This window comes from Oncorhynchus tshawytscha, linkage group LG28, assembly GCF_018296145.1.
Source record: "Oncorhynchus tshawytscha isolate Ot180627B linkage group LG28, Otsh_v2.0, whole genome shotgun sequence".
Taxonomy (NCBI): Eukaryota; Metazoa; Chordata; class Actinopteri; order Salmoniformes; family Salmonidae; genus Oncorhynchus; species Oncorhynchus tshawytscha.
Genome location: NC_056456.1, coordinates 29,100,007 through 29,116,861, shown reverse-complemented (window position 1 = coordinate 29,116,861; position 16,855 = coordinate 29,100,007). Strand labels below are relative to the sequence as shown.

General features: G+C 45.2%; 1 protein-coding gene across 2 annotated transcripts in view; it reads right to left on the bottom strand.

Annotated features, from left to right (window-relative positions):
- LOC112227040 overlaps positions 1–16,855 on the bottom strand; it is a 22,490-nt gene extending 5,635 nt beyond the window's left edge. For both annotated transcript variants that reach the window (XM_024391824.2, XM_024391825.2), the window contains exons 1-6: positions 16,542–16,855; positions 15,011–15,068; positions 2,429–2,590; positions 1,903–2,100; positions 329–520; positions 139–231 (exon numbers count right to left, since the gene is read on the bottom strand). In XM_024391824.2, the coding sequence (XP_024247592.1) occupies positions 139–231; positions 329–520; positions 1,903–2,100; positions 2,429–2,590; positions 15,011–15,068; positions 16,542–16,603 (765 nt within the window). In that variant the 5' untranslated portion in view covers positions 16,604–16,855. The remainder of the gene's footprint in view (positions 1–138; positions 232–328; positions 521–1,902; positions 2,101–2,428; positions 2,591–15,010; positions 15,069–16,541) is intronic.

The window sequence follows — 16,855 nt, the reverse complement described above, 5'->3', positions numbered from 1 at the left end:
TAGATTTGTTTAAGACTACCAAGAAACACTCTGTGTGACCCTGATACAGCCCAGTGCAGTGAAATATTAATTTAGTCATTTGCCAGTCTCTCCAATAGATTATTGGTTTACAAAACTTTACTGAGTTGGTAGCCATACCTTTGGTGTGCTTGGTACAGGTGTCTCCTCCTCCTCCTCTTCTTGTGTATAAGACAATCCGTCCTTAGCGCGAGCTGCGCACCCAAGGTTTGCCTGTGAGAAGAGAGAATAGCCAAAATTCAAGCTATCCCAAATTGTATGGTTATGATGGACATCATGTGGGATTTAAACCCAATTGTATGACACATACCAGGATTTCAGCGTAGACAGGCAGTGATTGGCTCCTGCCCCATGACCTGGCTGGTACATCGGGTACATCCAGAGTTCCGTCCTCTGTCCTGAGGCTGCTGGGAGATGTGTCGTTTGACTCCACTTGCTGGTGGTCTGGCAGTGTTGCATCTCCCGTCCGCTCACTCCTCAGTGTACTGAACGTCTGCTCCTCCTAATCCACAGCAGACATCAACGAAAGACACTATTCATCGAATACATATGATACATCTCAGAGAAGTCTATATATGTGTTAGCTTTGCCCGGAACGGGAAGAGATGGAGGGAAGCCTCATGCTCCACTTGGCTCGTGGAAGGCCAAGTAAGTAAGTGGTTGACCCTAAGTGCCAGACACACAGCTGTTGAAAGACACTATGCTTGTCTATCCAATAACACAGACCTTTTTAAATCTCTGAACCAACCAGACAGTTATCTGTTTAAAGATGATCTCTGGTATATCATCAGCAAACAAAATAAATCCAGCTGATATTAAATATTGGTCTACTCCAAGTTGAAGGCTTTTACAACTTGAAGGCTTTTCTCTAAAGTCGCAATATGATTAAAAGGAGCAAAAATCAACATGGAGGATTAATGGCACACATAATGGATCAATGTGACCAGCCTCTTCACCTTCCAGTTCCACAGGGGGTTTGGAGCTTGTCTGCATGGTGCAGCTGCCATGACAACACAGATCAATACACTGGAGGCATGATGAAGGCTACACATGAATCCCCTGTCAGCAGGGGACTGAAATGACACAGAATCACCACCACCACCTGCTGGTCTGACTGAACCGTTTTATATTAGTAGTGTCATGTAACTGGGGTGGTTTGGAACCTTGCTCCTGTAATGAGAACCTTTGCCTGAGACCTGAAGCTTTGCTCAGCGCGCTAACACAGTCGCAGGAGACCTGGGTAACACAGTCGCAGGAGACCTGGGTAACACAGTCGCAGGAGACCTTGAACCCCAGTCTATCACACGCATATAGCCTGATTACACAGGCGGTTGGGAGGACAGGCTCATAGTAATGGCTGGAACGGAATCAATGGAATGGTATCAAACACATCAAACACATAGCTTCCATGTGTTTGAAACCATTCCATTATTTATTATGGGCCATCCTCCCCTCACCAGCCTCCTGTGATACCATATTCTCATATTCGCTCTGCATCATGGCATTCTAGGAGAACCCTAGAAGCCTGGCAAGCGAGACTATCTCATTAGCTACTGCTATCAGGCTTCCAGCTGCCATGTGAGGAGTACAGCAGGAGACACAGTGGCAGGAAAAATCTGAGGCCTTGGTCCAATTCGCTTAATGGGCTTTTCAACCTTGAATGCTCTCTTGAATGCTCTCCCTTGTGACCATAGCCCAGGGCATGTATGCTGTCTTATGTGACCACTGTCCCTTTTCAAAACTGCAAGACTGGATTATTGACTGGATACATGAAAGACCAGCCTGTCGGAAGGCTGTCATCAATCCAGTGCTTCTATAGCAATCATTTTGAAGGACAATTCATTGAGTTCATAACCAGAGTGGGACATATAAAGACATACCCACCTGTAAAATCTCCTCGTATGATTGGCTGATGGACTCCTCCAGAGGAATGGTGCGCTCACCCGCCTCCTCCACCTTCCCCTGGGCCTTTCTGACCTCCATCTTCAGCTGTTTGAGTTTCCTCCTGGCCCTGGCCAGCTCCCGCTCATACTCCTCCACCTTTGTCTCCCTGGCCACCTCCTCCGCCTGCAAGGACAGGATCTGTATTGGGAAGAGTAAGAGTCAGAGGGACCTAACTTCGGAGCCGTGAAGGGTAGCAAGAATAATTTGCATGAATCAAATCTTTATTCATTTGAAGATTGGAGAAGAGGTCTGAACTGACCACAAACCAACCAAGTCTGTTTATGGTTGGTAAATGTCTTTATTGTTCAGTGTCTCACCATCACAGCATAGATGACTGCATACAAATTACAAAACATGCAAAAAACATTCACTGATAGAAATGATCATCATGCATAAAAACTGTTATTTCTTATGTTTTATTCAGTAACAGTAGTCATAGCAGCTGTCATCTCTGTGTGTGTCTGACCTGCTGGCTCTCCTGGACGCACTCCAGCCTGGTCAGTTTGAGTTGCTCCTCCAGTTCCACCCTGTGCTGCTCCAGCTTCTCCAGGGTCTCCTCCAGCTCCTGGCGGTCGCCCCGCTGCTCCTGCAGCTCAATGACTTCCTGCTGCACTGCATCCTGCAGGTCCTGGTGGGGTGGAACACACAGGCAGGTGGAGGGAGGGATGGATGGAAGTATGGATGGAGTGGAGGGATGAAGAGTAGGAGAGAGCGATGGAGGGACAGCAGGGGCAGATAGAGTTGAAGTAGTGAGAGAATGGAGGGATGGAAAGAACGGAAGGACATGTAGAGAGGGAATGGAGAGAGAGAAAGAGAGAGAAGAAGGAGAGTTTAAAAAAAGGGGTAGATGGAGTAGAGGCAGCAGACAGAGAAAGGAGGGAAGGGAGAAAGAGAGACAGGGAGAGAGAGAAAGAGAGAGAGAGAGAGAGAGAGAGAAAGAGAGAAGATATCAGTAGTTACTGAAAAGCTGAGGAAATAGAGGCTAGAGACAGATAACTATGCAAAGTCCCTTTCACTGCAGAAATAAAGCTTACTTGAGGCGATCCTTTTCCATTAATTTTACAAAGCAGTATCAAACGTGATCTCCATTCTAAAAAGAGGAATGACTAGAAAATAAACCGGCAGGAGGGAAAACTGCCAAGAAAAGGGAGGTGAGCAGAAATAGAAAGGGCAAGGGCAGTGGGAAGGAGAGGAGGGTAGTGCGAGAAAGAGAGAGAGAGAGAGAGAGAGAGAGGCACTTCAGACTTTCCTAAAAATGATCAAGGGCTCTACACGCATGAGTATTCTGATAATGAGCTTCTCAATACACTAGAATAAGAGGTGTTAAGAATGACAATGTGCTGTACTAACACAGATAAATCACTTTATATTCACAGGCACTATCAACACTTCAACCTCTGGCGTGTCACACTTTGAGGGTTCTATTTCCAGACTAAAGACTAAAGAGCTATGTAGTATATTTATAACTACTGAAAGAAGTAGAGCTGAGAGAAAATCTCACTGTAGTGACTTAGACCTGTACTGTATATGCCACTAGAGAGCTGCTTCACTTAGGCACAATATGCACAGCTCATCCTGACAGTTGGCTAATGTCTGGAAAGGATTTCAGCCCTTCTGCTCAAGGCCCTAAGAGTTAACAATGGGGGATCACGTTGTAATAATTTTGGGACATTATCCCAGATAGCAAGCTGACACAGAAAGAATTCAAGGCCAACTTGCTATCTTGCCAACCAAATCTGAAATGTACCTAATGTCAGTTGCTATCTTGGATGAGGGGAAGTTAATTAACTTGAGTAACCTTCACAATGCTACGATGCATCTATCATGCATTTACTACCATGTATGCATGTAGAAGCAGTTCATTCTGCACTGTGACTTTTGGAAAAAAATGGTGTTTGAACAAATACAAAGTTATTTTACAGACAACAAATTAACAACAGACTTTCAGCATGCTTATAGGGAAGGGCACTCAACACTGACACAGCTGACTGATGATTGGCTGAAAGAAATTGATAGTAAGAAGATTGTGTGAGCTGGTTTGTTAGACTTCATTGCAGCTTTTGATGTCATTGATCATAACCTATTTCTGAAAAAACGTAGGTGTTATGGATTTGCATCCTCTGCCTTATTATGGATTGAGAGTTACCTATCTAATAGAACAGTGTTTTTGTTAATGGAAGTCTCTCTCATGCTAATTCAGTTGTGTGTGGTGTACCACAGGGCAGCCGGCTAGGGCCGTTATTGTTTTCTGTTTTACAAATGACCTTCCACTGACCTTGAATAAAGCCTGTGTCTATGTACACTGATGACTCAACAGTATACACGTCGGCTGCAACAGTAAAAAAAAAACGGATTCACTTAACATAGAGCTCCAGTCAGTTTTAGAATGGGTAACTAGCAATAGGCTGGTGCTAAATATCTCAGAAACTAAAAGCATTATTTTGGGGACAAATCACTCGCTCAATGCTAAACCTCATTTAGATGTATAATTGAATAATGTGGCTATTGAGCAAGTTGAAGAGACTAAACTGCAGGGTGTAAGCTTAGTTAGCAAGCTTTCATAGTCAAAACATAAAGACTCAATGGTTGCTAAAATGGGAAGAGGTCTGTCCATGATACTTCCGCTTCGCGTTCCTAGGAAACTATGCAGTTTTTTGTTTTTTTTTACGTGTTATTTCTTACATTAGTACCCCAGGTCATCTTAGGTTTCATTACATACAGTCGAGAAGAACTACTGAATATAAGATCAGCGTCAACTCACCATCAGTACGACCAAGAATATGTTTTTCGCGACGTGGATCCTGTGTTCTGCCTTACAAACAGGACAACGGAGTGGATTCCATGCAGCGACCCAAAAAAACGACTCAGAAAAAGAGGGAAACGAGGCGGTCTTCTGGTCAGACTCCGGAGACGGGCACACCGTGCACCACTCCCTAGCATTCTTCTTGCCAATGTCCAGTCTCTTGACAACAAGGTTGATGAAATCCGAGCAAGGGTAGCATTCCAGAGGGACATCAGAGACTGTAACGTTCTTTGCTTCACGGAAACATGGCTCACTGGAGAGACGCTATCCGAGGCGGTGCAGCCAACGGGTTTCTCCACGCATCGCGCCGACAGAAACAAACATATTTCTGGTAAGAAGAGGGGCGGGGGCGTATGCCTTATGGCTAACGTGACATGGTGTGATGAAAGAAACATACAGGAACTCAAATCCTTCTGTTCACCTGATTTAGAATTCCTCACAATCAAATGTAGACCGCATTATCTACCAAGAGAATTCTCTTCGATTATAATCACAGCCGTATATATCCCCCAAGCAGACACATCGATGGCTCTGAACGAACTTTATTTAACTCTCTGCAAACTGGAAACCATTTATCCGGAGGCTGCATTCATTGTAGCTGGGGATTTTAACAAGGCTAATCTGAAAACAAGACTCCCTAAATTTTATCAGCATATCGATTGCACAACCAGGGGTGGAAAGACCTTGGATCATTGTTACTCTAACTTCCGCGACGCATATAAGGCCCTGCCCCGCCCCCCTTTCGGAAAAGCTGACCACGACTCCATTTTGTTGATCCCTGCCTACAGACAGAAACTAAAACAAGAGGCTCCCACTCTGAGGTCTGTCCAACGCTGGTCCGACCAAGCTGACTCCACACTCCAAGACTGCTTCCATCACGTGGACTGGGATATGTTTCGTATTGCGTCAGATAACAATATTGACGAATACGCTGATTCGGTGTGCGAGTTCATTAGAACGTGCGTTGAAGATGTCGTTCCCATAGCAACGATTAAAACATTCCCTAACCAGAGACCGTGGATTGATGGCAGCATTCGCGTGAAACTGAAAGCGCGAACCACTGCTTTTAATCAGGGCAAGGTGTCTGGTAACATGACCGAATACAAACAGTGCAGCTATTCCCTCCGCAAGGCTATCAAACAAGCTAAGCGTCAGTACAGAGACAAAGTAGAATCTCAATTCAACGGCTCAGACACAAGAGGCATGTGGCAGGGTCTACAGTCAATCACGGACTACAGGAAGAAATCCAGCCCAGTCACGGACCAGGATGTCTTGCTCCCAGGCAGACTAAATAACTTTTTTGCCCGCTTTGAGGACAATACAGTGCCACTGACACGGCCTGCAACGAAAACATGCGGTCTCTCCTTCACTGCAGCCGAGGTGAGTAAGACATTTAAACGTGTTAACCCTCGCAAGGCTGCAGGCCCAGACGGCATCCCCAGCCGCGCCCTCAGAGCATGCGCAGACCAGCTGGCCGGTGTGTTTACGGACATATTCAATCAATCCCTATACCAGTCTGCTGTTCCCACATGCTTCAAGAGGGCCACCATTGTTCCTGTTCCCAAGAAAGCTAAGGTAACTGAGCTAAACGACTACCGCCCCGTAGCACTCACTTCCGTCATCATGAAGTGCTTTGAGAGACTAGTCAAGGACCATATCACCTCCACCCTACCTGACACCCTAGACCCACTCCAATTTGCTTACCGCCCAAATAGGTCCACAGAGGATGCAATCTCAACCACACTGCACACTGCCCTAACCCATCTGGACAAGAGGAATACCTATGTGAGAATGCTGTTCATCGACTACAGCTCGGCATTCAACACCATAGTACCCTCCAAGCTCGTCATCAAACTCGAGACCCTGGGTCTCGACCCCGCCCTGTGCAACTGGGTACTGGACTTCCTGACGGGCCGCCCCCAGGTGGTGAGGGTAGGCAACAACATCTCCTCCCCGCTGATCCTCAACACTGGGGCCCCACAAGGGTGCATTCTGAGCCCTCTCCTGTACTCCCTGTTCACCCACGACTGCGTGGCCACGCACGCCTCCAACTCAATCATCAAGTTTGCGGACGACACAACAGTGGTAGGCTTGATTACCAACAATGACGAGACGGCCTACAGGGAGGAGGTGAAGGCCCTCGGAGTGTGGTGTCAAGAAAATAACCTCACACTCAACGTCAACAAAACTAAGGAGATGATTGTGGACTTCAGGAAACAGCAGAGGGAACACCCCCCTATCCACATCGATGGAACAGTAGTGGAGAGGGTAGCAAGTTTTAAGTTCCTCGGCATACACATCACAGACAAACTGAATTGGTCCACTCACACAGACAGCATCGTGAAGAAGGCGCAGCAGCGCCTCTTCAACCTCAGGAGGCTGAAGAAATTCGGCTTGTCACCAAAAGCACTCATAAACTTCTACAGATGCACAATCGAGAGCATCCTGGCGGGCTGTATCACCGCCTGGTACGGCAACTGCTCCGCCCTCAACTGTAAGGCTCTCCAGAGGGTAGTGAGGTCTGCACAACGCATCACCGGGGGCAAACTACCTGCCCTCCAGGACACCTACACCACCCGATGTTACAGGAAGGCCATAAAGATCATCAAGGACATCAACCACCCGAGCCACTGCCTGTTCACCCCGCTATCATCCAGAAGGCGAGGTCAGTACAGGTGCATCAAAGCTGGGACCGAGAGACTGAAAAACAGCTTCTATCTCAAGGCCATCAGACTGTTAAACAGCCACCACTAACATTGAGTGGCTGCTGCCAACACACTGACACTGACACTGACTCAACTCCAGCCACTTTAATAATGGGAATTGATGGGAAATTATGTAAATATATCACTAGCCACTTTAAACAATGCTACCTTATATAATGTTACTTACCCTACATTATTCATCTCATATGCATACATATATACTGTACTCTATATCATCGACTGCATCCTTATGTAATACATGTATCACTAGCCACTTTAACTATGCCACTTTGTTTACATACTCATCTCATATATATATACTGTACTCGATACCATCTACTGTATCTTGCCTATGCTGCTCTGTACCATCACTCATTCATATATCCTTATGTACATATTCTTTATCCCCTTATACTGTGTATAAGACAGTAGTTTTGGAATTGTTAGTTAGATTACTTGTTGGTTATTACTGCATTGTCGGAACTAGAAGCACAAGCATTTCGCTACACTCGCATTAACATCTGCTAACCATGTGTATGTGACAAATAAAATTTGATTTGATTTGATTTGATAGGGCATTACTCTGCCTTCTTGACATCTCAGTCGACCAGACAGGTCCTACAGGCACTAGTTTTGTCGTACCTGGACTACTGCTCACTCTGCCACCCCAGGTAACTCAAGGTAGCAATAAAACCAGTTTAAAAAAACAGATAAAACAACACCTTACTGCGCAAAGAGAACTGTGAAGAGACATAGCCATTTTCAAATCAAATCCAATTTTATTTATCACATGCGCCAATACAACAGTGAAATAGTTACATACAAGCCCTTACAATGCAGTTTTAAGAAAATACAAAAAAAAGAAAAAAAGTAAGAGATAAGAATAACAAATAATTAAAGAGCAGCAGTAAATAACAATAGCGGGGCTATATACAGTGCCTGGCGAAAGTATTCGGCCCCCTTGAACTTTGCGACCTTTTGCCACATTTCAGGCTTCAAACATAAAGATATAAAACTGTATTTTTTTGTGAAGAATCAACAACAAGTGGGACACAATCATGAAGTGTAACAACATTTATTGGATATTTCAAACTTTTTTAACAAATCAAAAACTGAAAAATTGGGCGTGCAAAATTATTCAGCCCCTTTACTTTCAGTGCAGCAAACTCTCTCCAGAAGTTCAGTGAGGATTTATGAATGATCCAATGTTGACCTAAATGACTAATGATGATAAATACAATCCACCTGTGTGTAATCAAGTCTCTGTATAAATGCACCTGCACTGTGATAGTCTCAGAGGTCCGTTAAAAGCGCAGAGAGCATCATGAAGAACAACGAACACACCAGGCAGGTCCGAGATACTGTTGTGAAGAAGTTTAAAGCCGGATTTGGATACAAAAAGATTTCCCAAGCTTTAAACATCCCAAGGAGCACTGTGCAAGCGATAATATTGAAATGGAAGGAGTATCAGACCACTGCAAATCTACCAAGACCTGGCCGTCCCTCTAAACTTTCAGCTCATACAAGGAGAAGACTGATCAGAGATGCAGCCAAGAGGCCCATGATCACTCTGGATGAACTGCAGAGATCTACAGCTGAGGTGGGAGACTCTGTCCATAGGACAACAATCAGTCGTATATTGCACAAATCTGGCCTTTATGGAAGAGTGGCAAGAAGAAAGCCATTTCTTAAAGATATCCATAAAAAGTGTTGTTTAAGGTTTGCCACAAGCCACCTGGGAGACACACCAAACATGTGGAAGAAGGTGCTCTGGTCAGATGAAACCAAAATTGAACTTTTTGGCAACAATGCAAAACGTTATGTTTGGCGTAAAAGCAACACAGCTCATCACCCTGAACACACCATCCCCACTGTCAAACATGGTGGTGGCAGCATCATGGTTTGGGCCTGCTTTTCTTCAGCAGGGACAGGGAAGATGGTTAAAATTGATGGGAAGATGGATGGAGCCAAATACAGGACCATTCTGGAAGAAAACCTGATGGAGTCTGCAAAAGACCTGAGACTGGGACGGAGATTTGTCTTCCAACAAGACAATGATCCAAAACATAAAGCAAAATCTACAATGGAATGGTTCAAAAATAAACATATCCAGGTGTTAGAATGACCAAGTCAAAGTCCAGACCTGAATCCAATCGAGAATCTGTGGAAAGAACTGAAAACTGCTGTTCACAAATGCTCTCCATCCAACCTCACTGAGCTCGAGCTGTTTTGCAAGGAGGAATGGGAAAAAATTTCAGTCTCTCGATGTGCAAAACTGATAGAGACATACCCCAAGCGACTTACAGCTGTAATCGCAGCAAAAGGTGGCGCTACAAAGTATTAACTTAAGGGGGCTGAATAATTTTGCACGCCCAATTTTTCAGTTTTTGATTTGTTAAAAAAGTTTGAAATATCCAATAAATGTACTACTAAATGTAATACTTTCGCAAGGCACTGTATAGGGGGTACCGGTACAGAGTCAACGTCAATGTGTGGGGGCGCCGGTGTCGAGGTAATATGTACATGTAGGTAGAGTTATTAAAGTGACTATGCATAGATGATAATAGCAGAGAGTAGCAGCAGCGCACCAGGGGAGGGGGAGGCAATGCAAATAGTCTGGGTAGCCATTTGATTAGCTGTTAAGGAGTCTTATGGCTTGGGGGTAGAAACTATATAGGAGCCTCTTGGACCTAGACTTGGTGCTACGGTACCGCTTGCCATGTGATAGCAGAAAGAACAGTCTATGACTAGGGTGGCTGGAGTCTTTGACAATTTTTAGGGCCTTCCTCTGACACCGCCTGGATGGCAGGACTATGGTGTTGAACGCTGAGCTGTAGTCAATGAATAGCATTCTCACATAGGTGGTCCTTTTGTCCAGGTGTGAAAGGGCAGTGTGGACTGCAATAGAGATTACATCATCTGTGGATCTGTTGGTGCTGTATGCAAGTTGTAGTGGGTCTAGGGTTTCTGGGATAATGGTGTTGATGTGAGCCATGACCAGCCTTTCAAATCATTTCATGGCTACAGACGTGAGTGCTACGGGTTCTGTAGTCATTTATATATATTGTAATTTTCACTGTACTATGTATTATACCTAGATATTGTGTGCATGTACTGATATGTAGGCTATGTGTGACGTTTTAAGTGTATGTATTTCAGTCCTTGACGAATAATGTTCTGTAATATCTATTATGTCATGTTTCATGTGGAACCCAGGAAGAATAGCTGATGCTTTGCAACAGCTAATGGGGATCCTAATAAATACCAAAAACACCAAATACATTGCAGCTATTTGACAGGAGAAAACCCAGTGGATCAGGGACTGTATTCAGAAATGACCTAATCCTAGATAAGCACTCCTTTTTTAATACGGGCACAGTAGCATAGACATCTGCAACAATAATCTTTTTTAATAATACCACTAGAGAGATAGGAAATCAGTTTTTGGTGAGATCATATCTGGGCCACCTCTCGGAAATTAGAGATATGCTGTTGCTGGGGGATATAGAGCTCCATACCAGGTAATTGCTGGGTTACAAAATACAAAAATAAAATACCATACATCACAATGTCATTCCAGCAGGCAGCGGTGCACTGAAAGCGTTCAAAGTGTATAGTAGTTAACATAATGGTATTTTCTATGATGCTGAAGAACACCAGTAGATATGATCTCTGTTCTAATGGCCTGATAGTACTGTGTATGCATTTGGCTCTGAAATACAGAGATAGCCTTCTCTAAAAACTGGCAATAAGAAATGCATAAAGGAAAATGGAATCTGCTCATTAAAGGCTACTGATTTCCCAAAGGAATACAAAAACGTGCACTTTAATCTCTGCACTGTCATGATTGTTGTATGAGTGAGACCAAGGCGCAGCGTGAAGAGTTCTACATATTTTTAATGAACTGAAACTCAACAAAACAACAACCAAACAAACCTTGAAGCTACAAGTGTGCACACAGGCACCTACTTGTAGACAAGATCCCACACCGGAAAGTGGGCGGAAAAAGGGCCATACAATATCAGGCCAACATAGACATACAAAACCCCTAGACATACAAAAACCCAGAGTACCCACCCTAGTCACACCCTGACCTAACCAAAATATATAGAAAACAGAGATATCTAAGGTCAGGGCGTGACACCCCCCCTCCACAGGTGCGGACTCCCAGTCGCAAACTTGAACCTATAGGGGAGGGTCCAGGTGGGCATCTACCCTCGGTGGCGGCTCTGGTTCTGGACGCAGTCACCGCTCCCTACACTGATCCCTCCGCTTCTGTGGAACCGGACCATGGATCATTGTCGGAGGAACCGGACCGTGGATCATCGCCGGAGGCTCAGAACTGGGAACCACCGCTGGAGGATCTGGACTGCAGCTCGTCGCTGAAGACTCTTGACTGCAGCTCGTCGCTGGAGGCCCCGGACTGGGGACCGTCGTTGGAGGTTCCGGGCTGTGGACCGTCATTGGATGTTCTGGACTGTGGACCGTCTTTGGAGGTTCCGGACTGTGAAACTGATGACAAGCACCTCAGGGCGAGTGTGGCACAGGACGTACTGGACTGTGGAGGCGCACTGGAGACACAGTACTTAAGGCTAGCGCAGGCTATACTGGGCCGTGGAGACGCACCGGAGGTCTGGAGCATAGAGCTGGCACAACGTGTCCTGGCTGGATGCTCACTTTAGCCCGGCAAGTGCAGGGCGCTGGCACAGGAAGCACTGGGCTGTGACGACGCACTGGGGATACAGCGCGTAAAGCCGGTGGTCCGAAGAGGTGTACTGGAGACCAGGAGCGCTGAGCCGGCATAACCCGTCCTGGCTGGATGCCCACTCTAGCGCGGCAAATGCGGGGAGCTGGAATAGAGCGCACCGAGCTATGGATGCGCACTGGAGACACGTGCGCATCACTGCATAACACGGTGCCTGACCAGTCACACGCTCCCCACGGTAAGTACGAGGAATTGGTTCAGGTCTAAACCCTACCTCCGCCAATCTCCCCGTGTGCCCCCCCCCGAAAAAAAATATTTTGGGGCTGCCTCTCGTGCTTGCCTCATTGGTACTACTCCTCGTAACGTCGCCGTTCCACTTTCGCTGCCTCAATTTCCTCCCTCAGACGGCGATACTCCCCAGCCTGTGTCCAGGGTCCTGCTCCATCCAGGATCTCCTCCCAGGTCCATTCCTCCTGAACATGCTGCTTGGTCCTTTTTTGGTGGGATCTTCTGTCACGATCATCGTAATGATGAGACCAAGGCGCAGCATGAATAGAGTTCCACATATTTTTTATGAACTGAGACGCAACATAACAACAAACAACCAAACCAAACTTGAAGCTACTAGTGTGCACACAGGCACCTAACTGTAGACAAGATCCCACACCGGAAAGTGGGAAAAAGGGCTGCCTAAATATTATCCCCAATCAGAGACAACGATAAACAGCTGTCTCTCCATATCAGGCCAACATAAACATACAAAACCCCTAGACATTCAAAAACCCTAGACATACAAAAAACCCTAGACATACAAAAACTTAGATACCCACCCTAGTCACACGCTGACCAAACAAAAATATATAGAAAACAGAGATATCTAAGGTCAGGGCGTGACAGGCACGCCTTCCTCAATCCTTATACACAGAATCACACAACAACACAGAGGCCCCTGAGCTAACAAACATATTACATACAGTACTGTATTCTCATGTTTTAAGGAAACAGCATCTCCACTTCGCTGACCCTCAACACTGGGGCGCCACAAGGGTGCATGCTCAGCCCCCTCCTGTACTCCCTGTTCACCCATGACTGCGTGGCCATGCACGCCTCCAACCCAATCATAAAGTTTGCAGACGATACAACAGTAGCGGGCTTGATTACCAACAACGACGAGACGGCCTACAGAGAGGAGGTGAGGGCACTCGGAGTGTGATGTCAGGAAAACAACCTCTCACTCAACGTCAACAAAACAAAGGAGATTATCGTGGACTTCAGGAAACAGCAGAGGGACCACTCCCCTATCCATATCGAAGGGACAGCAGTGTAGAAGGTGAAAAGTTTTAAGTTCCTCGGCGTCCACCCACACAGACAGTGTGGTGAAGAAGACTCAACAGTGCCTCTTCAACCTCAGGAGGCTGAAGAAATTTGGCTTGTCACACAAAACCCTTACAAACTTTTACGGACGCACAATCGAGAGCATCCTGTCGGGCCGTATCACAGCCTGGTACAGCAACTGCACTGCAAGGCTCTCCAGAGGGTGGTGCGGACTGCACAACACATCACCGAGGGAAAACGATCTGCCCTTCATGACACCTACAGCACCTGATGTCACAGGAAAGCCAAAAAGATCATCAAGGACAACAACCACCCGAGCCACTGCCTGTTCACACCGATACCATCCAGAAGGCGAGGTCAGTACAGGTGCATCAAAGCTGGGACCGAGAGACTAAAAAACGGAAAAAACTGAAAAACATCTCAAGGCCATCAGACTGCTAAACAGCAATCACTAACTCAGAGAGGCTGCTGCCTAAATTGAGACCCAATCACTGGCCACTTTAATAAATTGATCACTAGTCACTTTAAACAATGCTACTTTAAATAATGCCACTTTAATAATGTTTACATATCTTACATTACTCATATCATATGTATATACAGTATTTTATACCATCTATTGCACCTTGCCTATGTCGTTCGGCCAACATTCATCCATTTATTTTTATATGTACATATTCTCATTCACCCCTTTAGATTTGTGTGTACAAGGTAGTTGTTAGGAAATTGTTCGATTACTTGTTAGACATTACTGCACTGTCGGAACTAGAAGCAGAAGCATTACGCTACATTCGCATTAACATCTGCTAACCATGTGTATGTGACCAATAATATTTGATTTAATTTGATTTGGTAGGGCGTCATTGTAAATAAGAATTTGTTCTTAAATGACTTGGCAAGTTAAATAAAAAAGTACTAATAAAATGTGTGGTGCCATTTGTAAAGCCATCCCCTTGGGCAAAAACTTGTTGAATCAACGTTGTTTCCACGTCATTTCAACCCAAACAATCTAAGTGATGACGTTGAATCAACATGGGAAACTAACTGGATTTACAGTGTCATCAACATAAGGGCATTTTGTTATTTTAACCTAAATCCAATGACATGGTGACATTTGTTGTTCATTTCACATTGAATTCACGTTAGTTGACAACTCAATCAAATGTAAATCAAAATTAGACGTTGAACTGATATCTGTGTCCAGTGGGAGGTGTCTTGATCAGTCCAGGAGAATATAATCAGGCTCGCATATATCACATACAACTTATGCAGTGAAACATGAGAGCACATGCACAGACTCATGCACACACCTTCACACGCAAGCACACACCTTCACACGCACGCATCACACACAGACACACATTCAAACACACACGAACACACACACATTCAAATGCACATGCACTTTCACACACACATATACACATTCAAACACACACAAACATACACACACATACACACACACACACAGATGACAATATATGAAACGTGCAGCCTTACTTTGATTTCTCCAGTCTTCTGAATGACACCCTGGTCCTGTTCCACAAAGTCCTGGTCCCTGGGGGACCGGCAGAGAAGACAGGAATGTTTGACGAGGGCTGCACCTAACCATCCTCCCTTTCCTCCATCTCCACCTCCCCCTTCCCTCTTCCCCATCCTCCATCGCCACTCCATCCATTCTCTTTAGTAGGTCAGTCAAACAGACATAGCATATGGAACCAGAGGCAGGCTGCCCGTGAACACGTGTGTGTGTGTGTGTGTGTGTGTGTGTGTGTGTGTGTGTGTGTGTGTGTGTGTGTGTGTGTGTGTGTGTGTGTGTGTGTGTGTGTGTGTGTGTGTGTGTGTGTGTGTGTGTGTGGTCACCAAGAAGCAAAAGAGGGAGGGAGAAGGGGAGAGAGAGTGAGAATATACCAACTGAGCATGTGCAAAGGGGTTGCGTGTAAAGTCAGAGAGGGAGGGAGGGATGAGAGGGATGAGAGAAGAAGGAGAGGACATGAAAGAGAGGTGCAGTCGTATTTCCAGGGAAGACATAAAAAGCTTGCCCATCCTCGACAGGAGAATGAACTACCTCTTCCTCCTCTTCTCACACCGTAATTCTCCTCCTACCATACCTGATTTAGCACCGTGAAAGGTTAACAATCATAAGAAATAATGGGAATGTGCCATTCCTCAAGGACATGCTGTTCCTTAACCATTTCCATGACACCGAATGTATCTGTCATTGCAGAGTTAATATCACAGTGCTGTGTTACACTTTACCCCGCTGTCTCTCTATGCCAATGACTGTTTTCTCCAAGCTGCAGTATGGGCCATGCCTATGTGCTGTGACTTTCCAATTTGAAGCCTAACTACCAGGTGAACATCTCAGGGCTCAGAGGGCTGTAGTAAAATAGCCTTGTTTGAGAATGACTGTAATATAAATAGGACTGCAGTGTTAATGCAACACTATTGGCTCACCTGATGACTCTCAACAATTGTGCAGTTCAATACAATACAGTTCTATGAAAGAGTTTAAACATTTGGCCCAATGCAAATTCTACACTGCAACTTTCTTTAATGTAGTATACAGTAGGCTTATATAAAAGATCATCATAAATGGCAGGTTTACAAAAAATAATACAATGTGCAGTTAAAAGGCTATTCATTAGCCTACTATAAATTTGCATCCTATTAATATTTTCGTGATGGTCAAGAATTCCATTTTAGAATTTCTTTAATTCCAGTCAATTTTAAATGAACCAATTGCTGCCTGTCTGTCTAAAATACATGTTATTGCTGGTGTATGTCCGTGAATATTGCATGCATTGACCAGCTACTGTACATTGAGAAGAGGTGAAACACTCGCTGCTTTATTGCCTCTTACTGGCCATTCATAAAAAAGCATCCCTTCAAAAATGATATTTCTGAAATTGCATAGATGGGTCAGAAATGAACACGAACTCACTCTATTATGGATGATGGGTCAATGTATGTAGGCCTACAAGGAAATTTTCGTCAACTAAGCATTTCCTAATCCATTATCGTTACCAACCTCTCACTGCAGGGTGCCCGTTGCCTTGGCGTCCGCAAGCAATCCAGTACAAAACGCATCATCTCTGCGGTACTCGCTCTCCCATCGCATCCCCAGGTACCCGACTAGATCTAGGCTGCGGTCCCGTGCACAAGGTGGGATCCCAAAGCGATTATCCGATTAGGTTTGGCTAGTTCGGTTATCTACCTTGAAATAACCGTGGTCGACTCTGTTTTCAAGTAAACTGGCGCTGCTCCTACATTTGACCATTTATCCTTGCCTCTTCCGACTCCATCATTGAGAGGTACAGTAGCTGCTGTTTCATCACGTGTCAA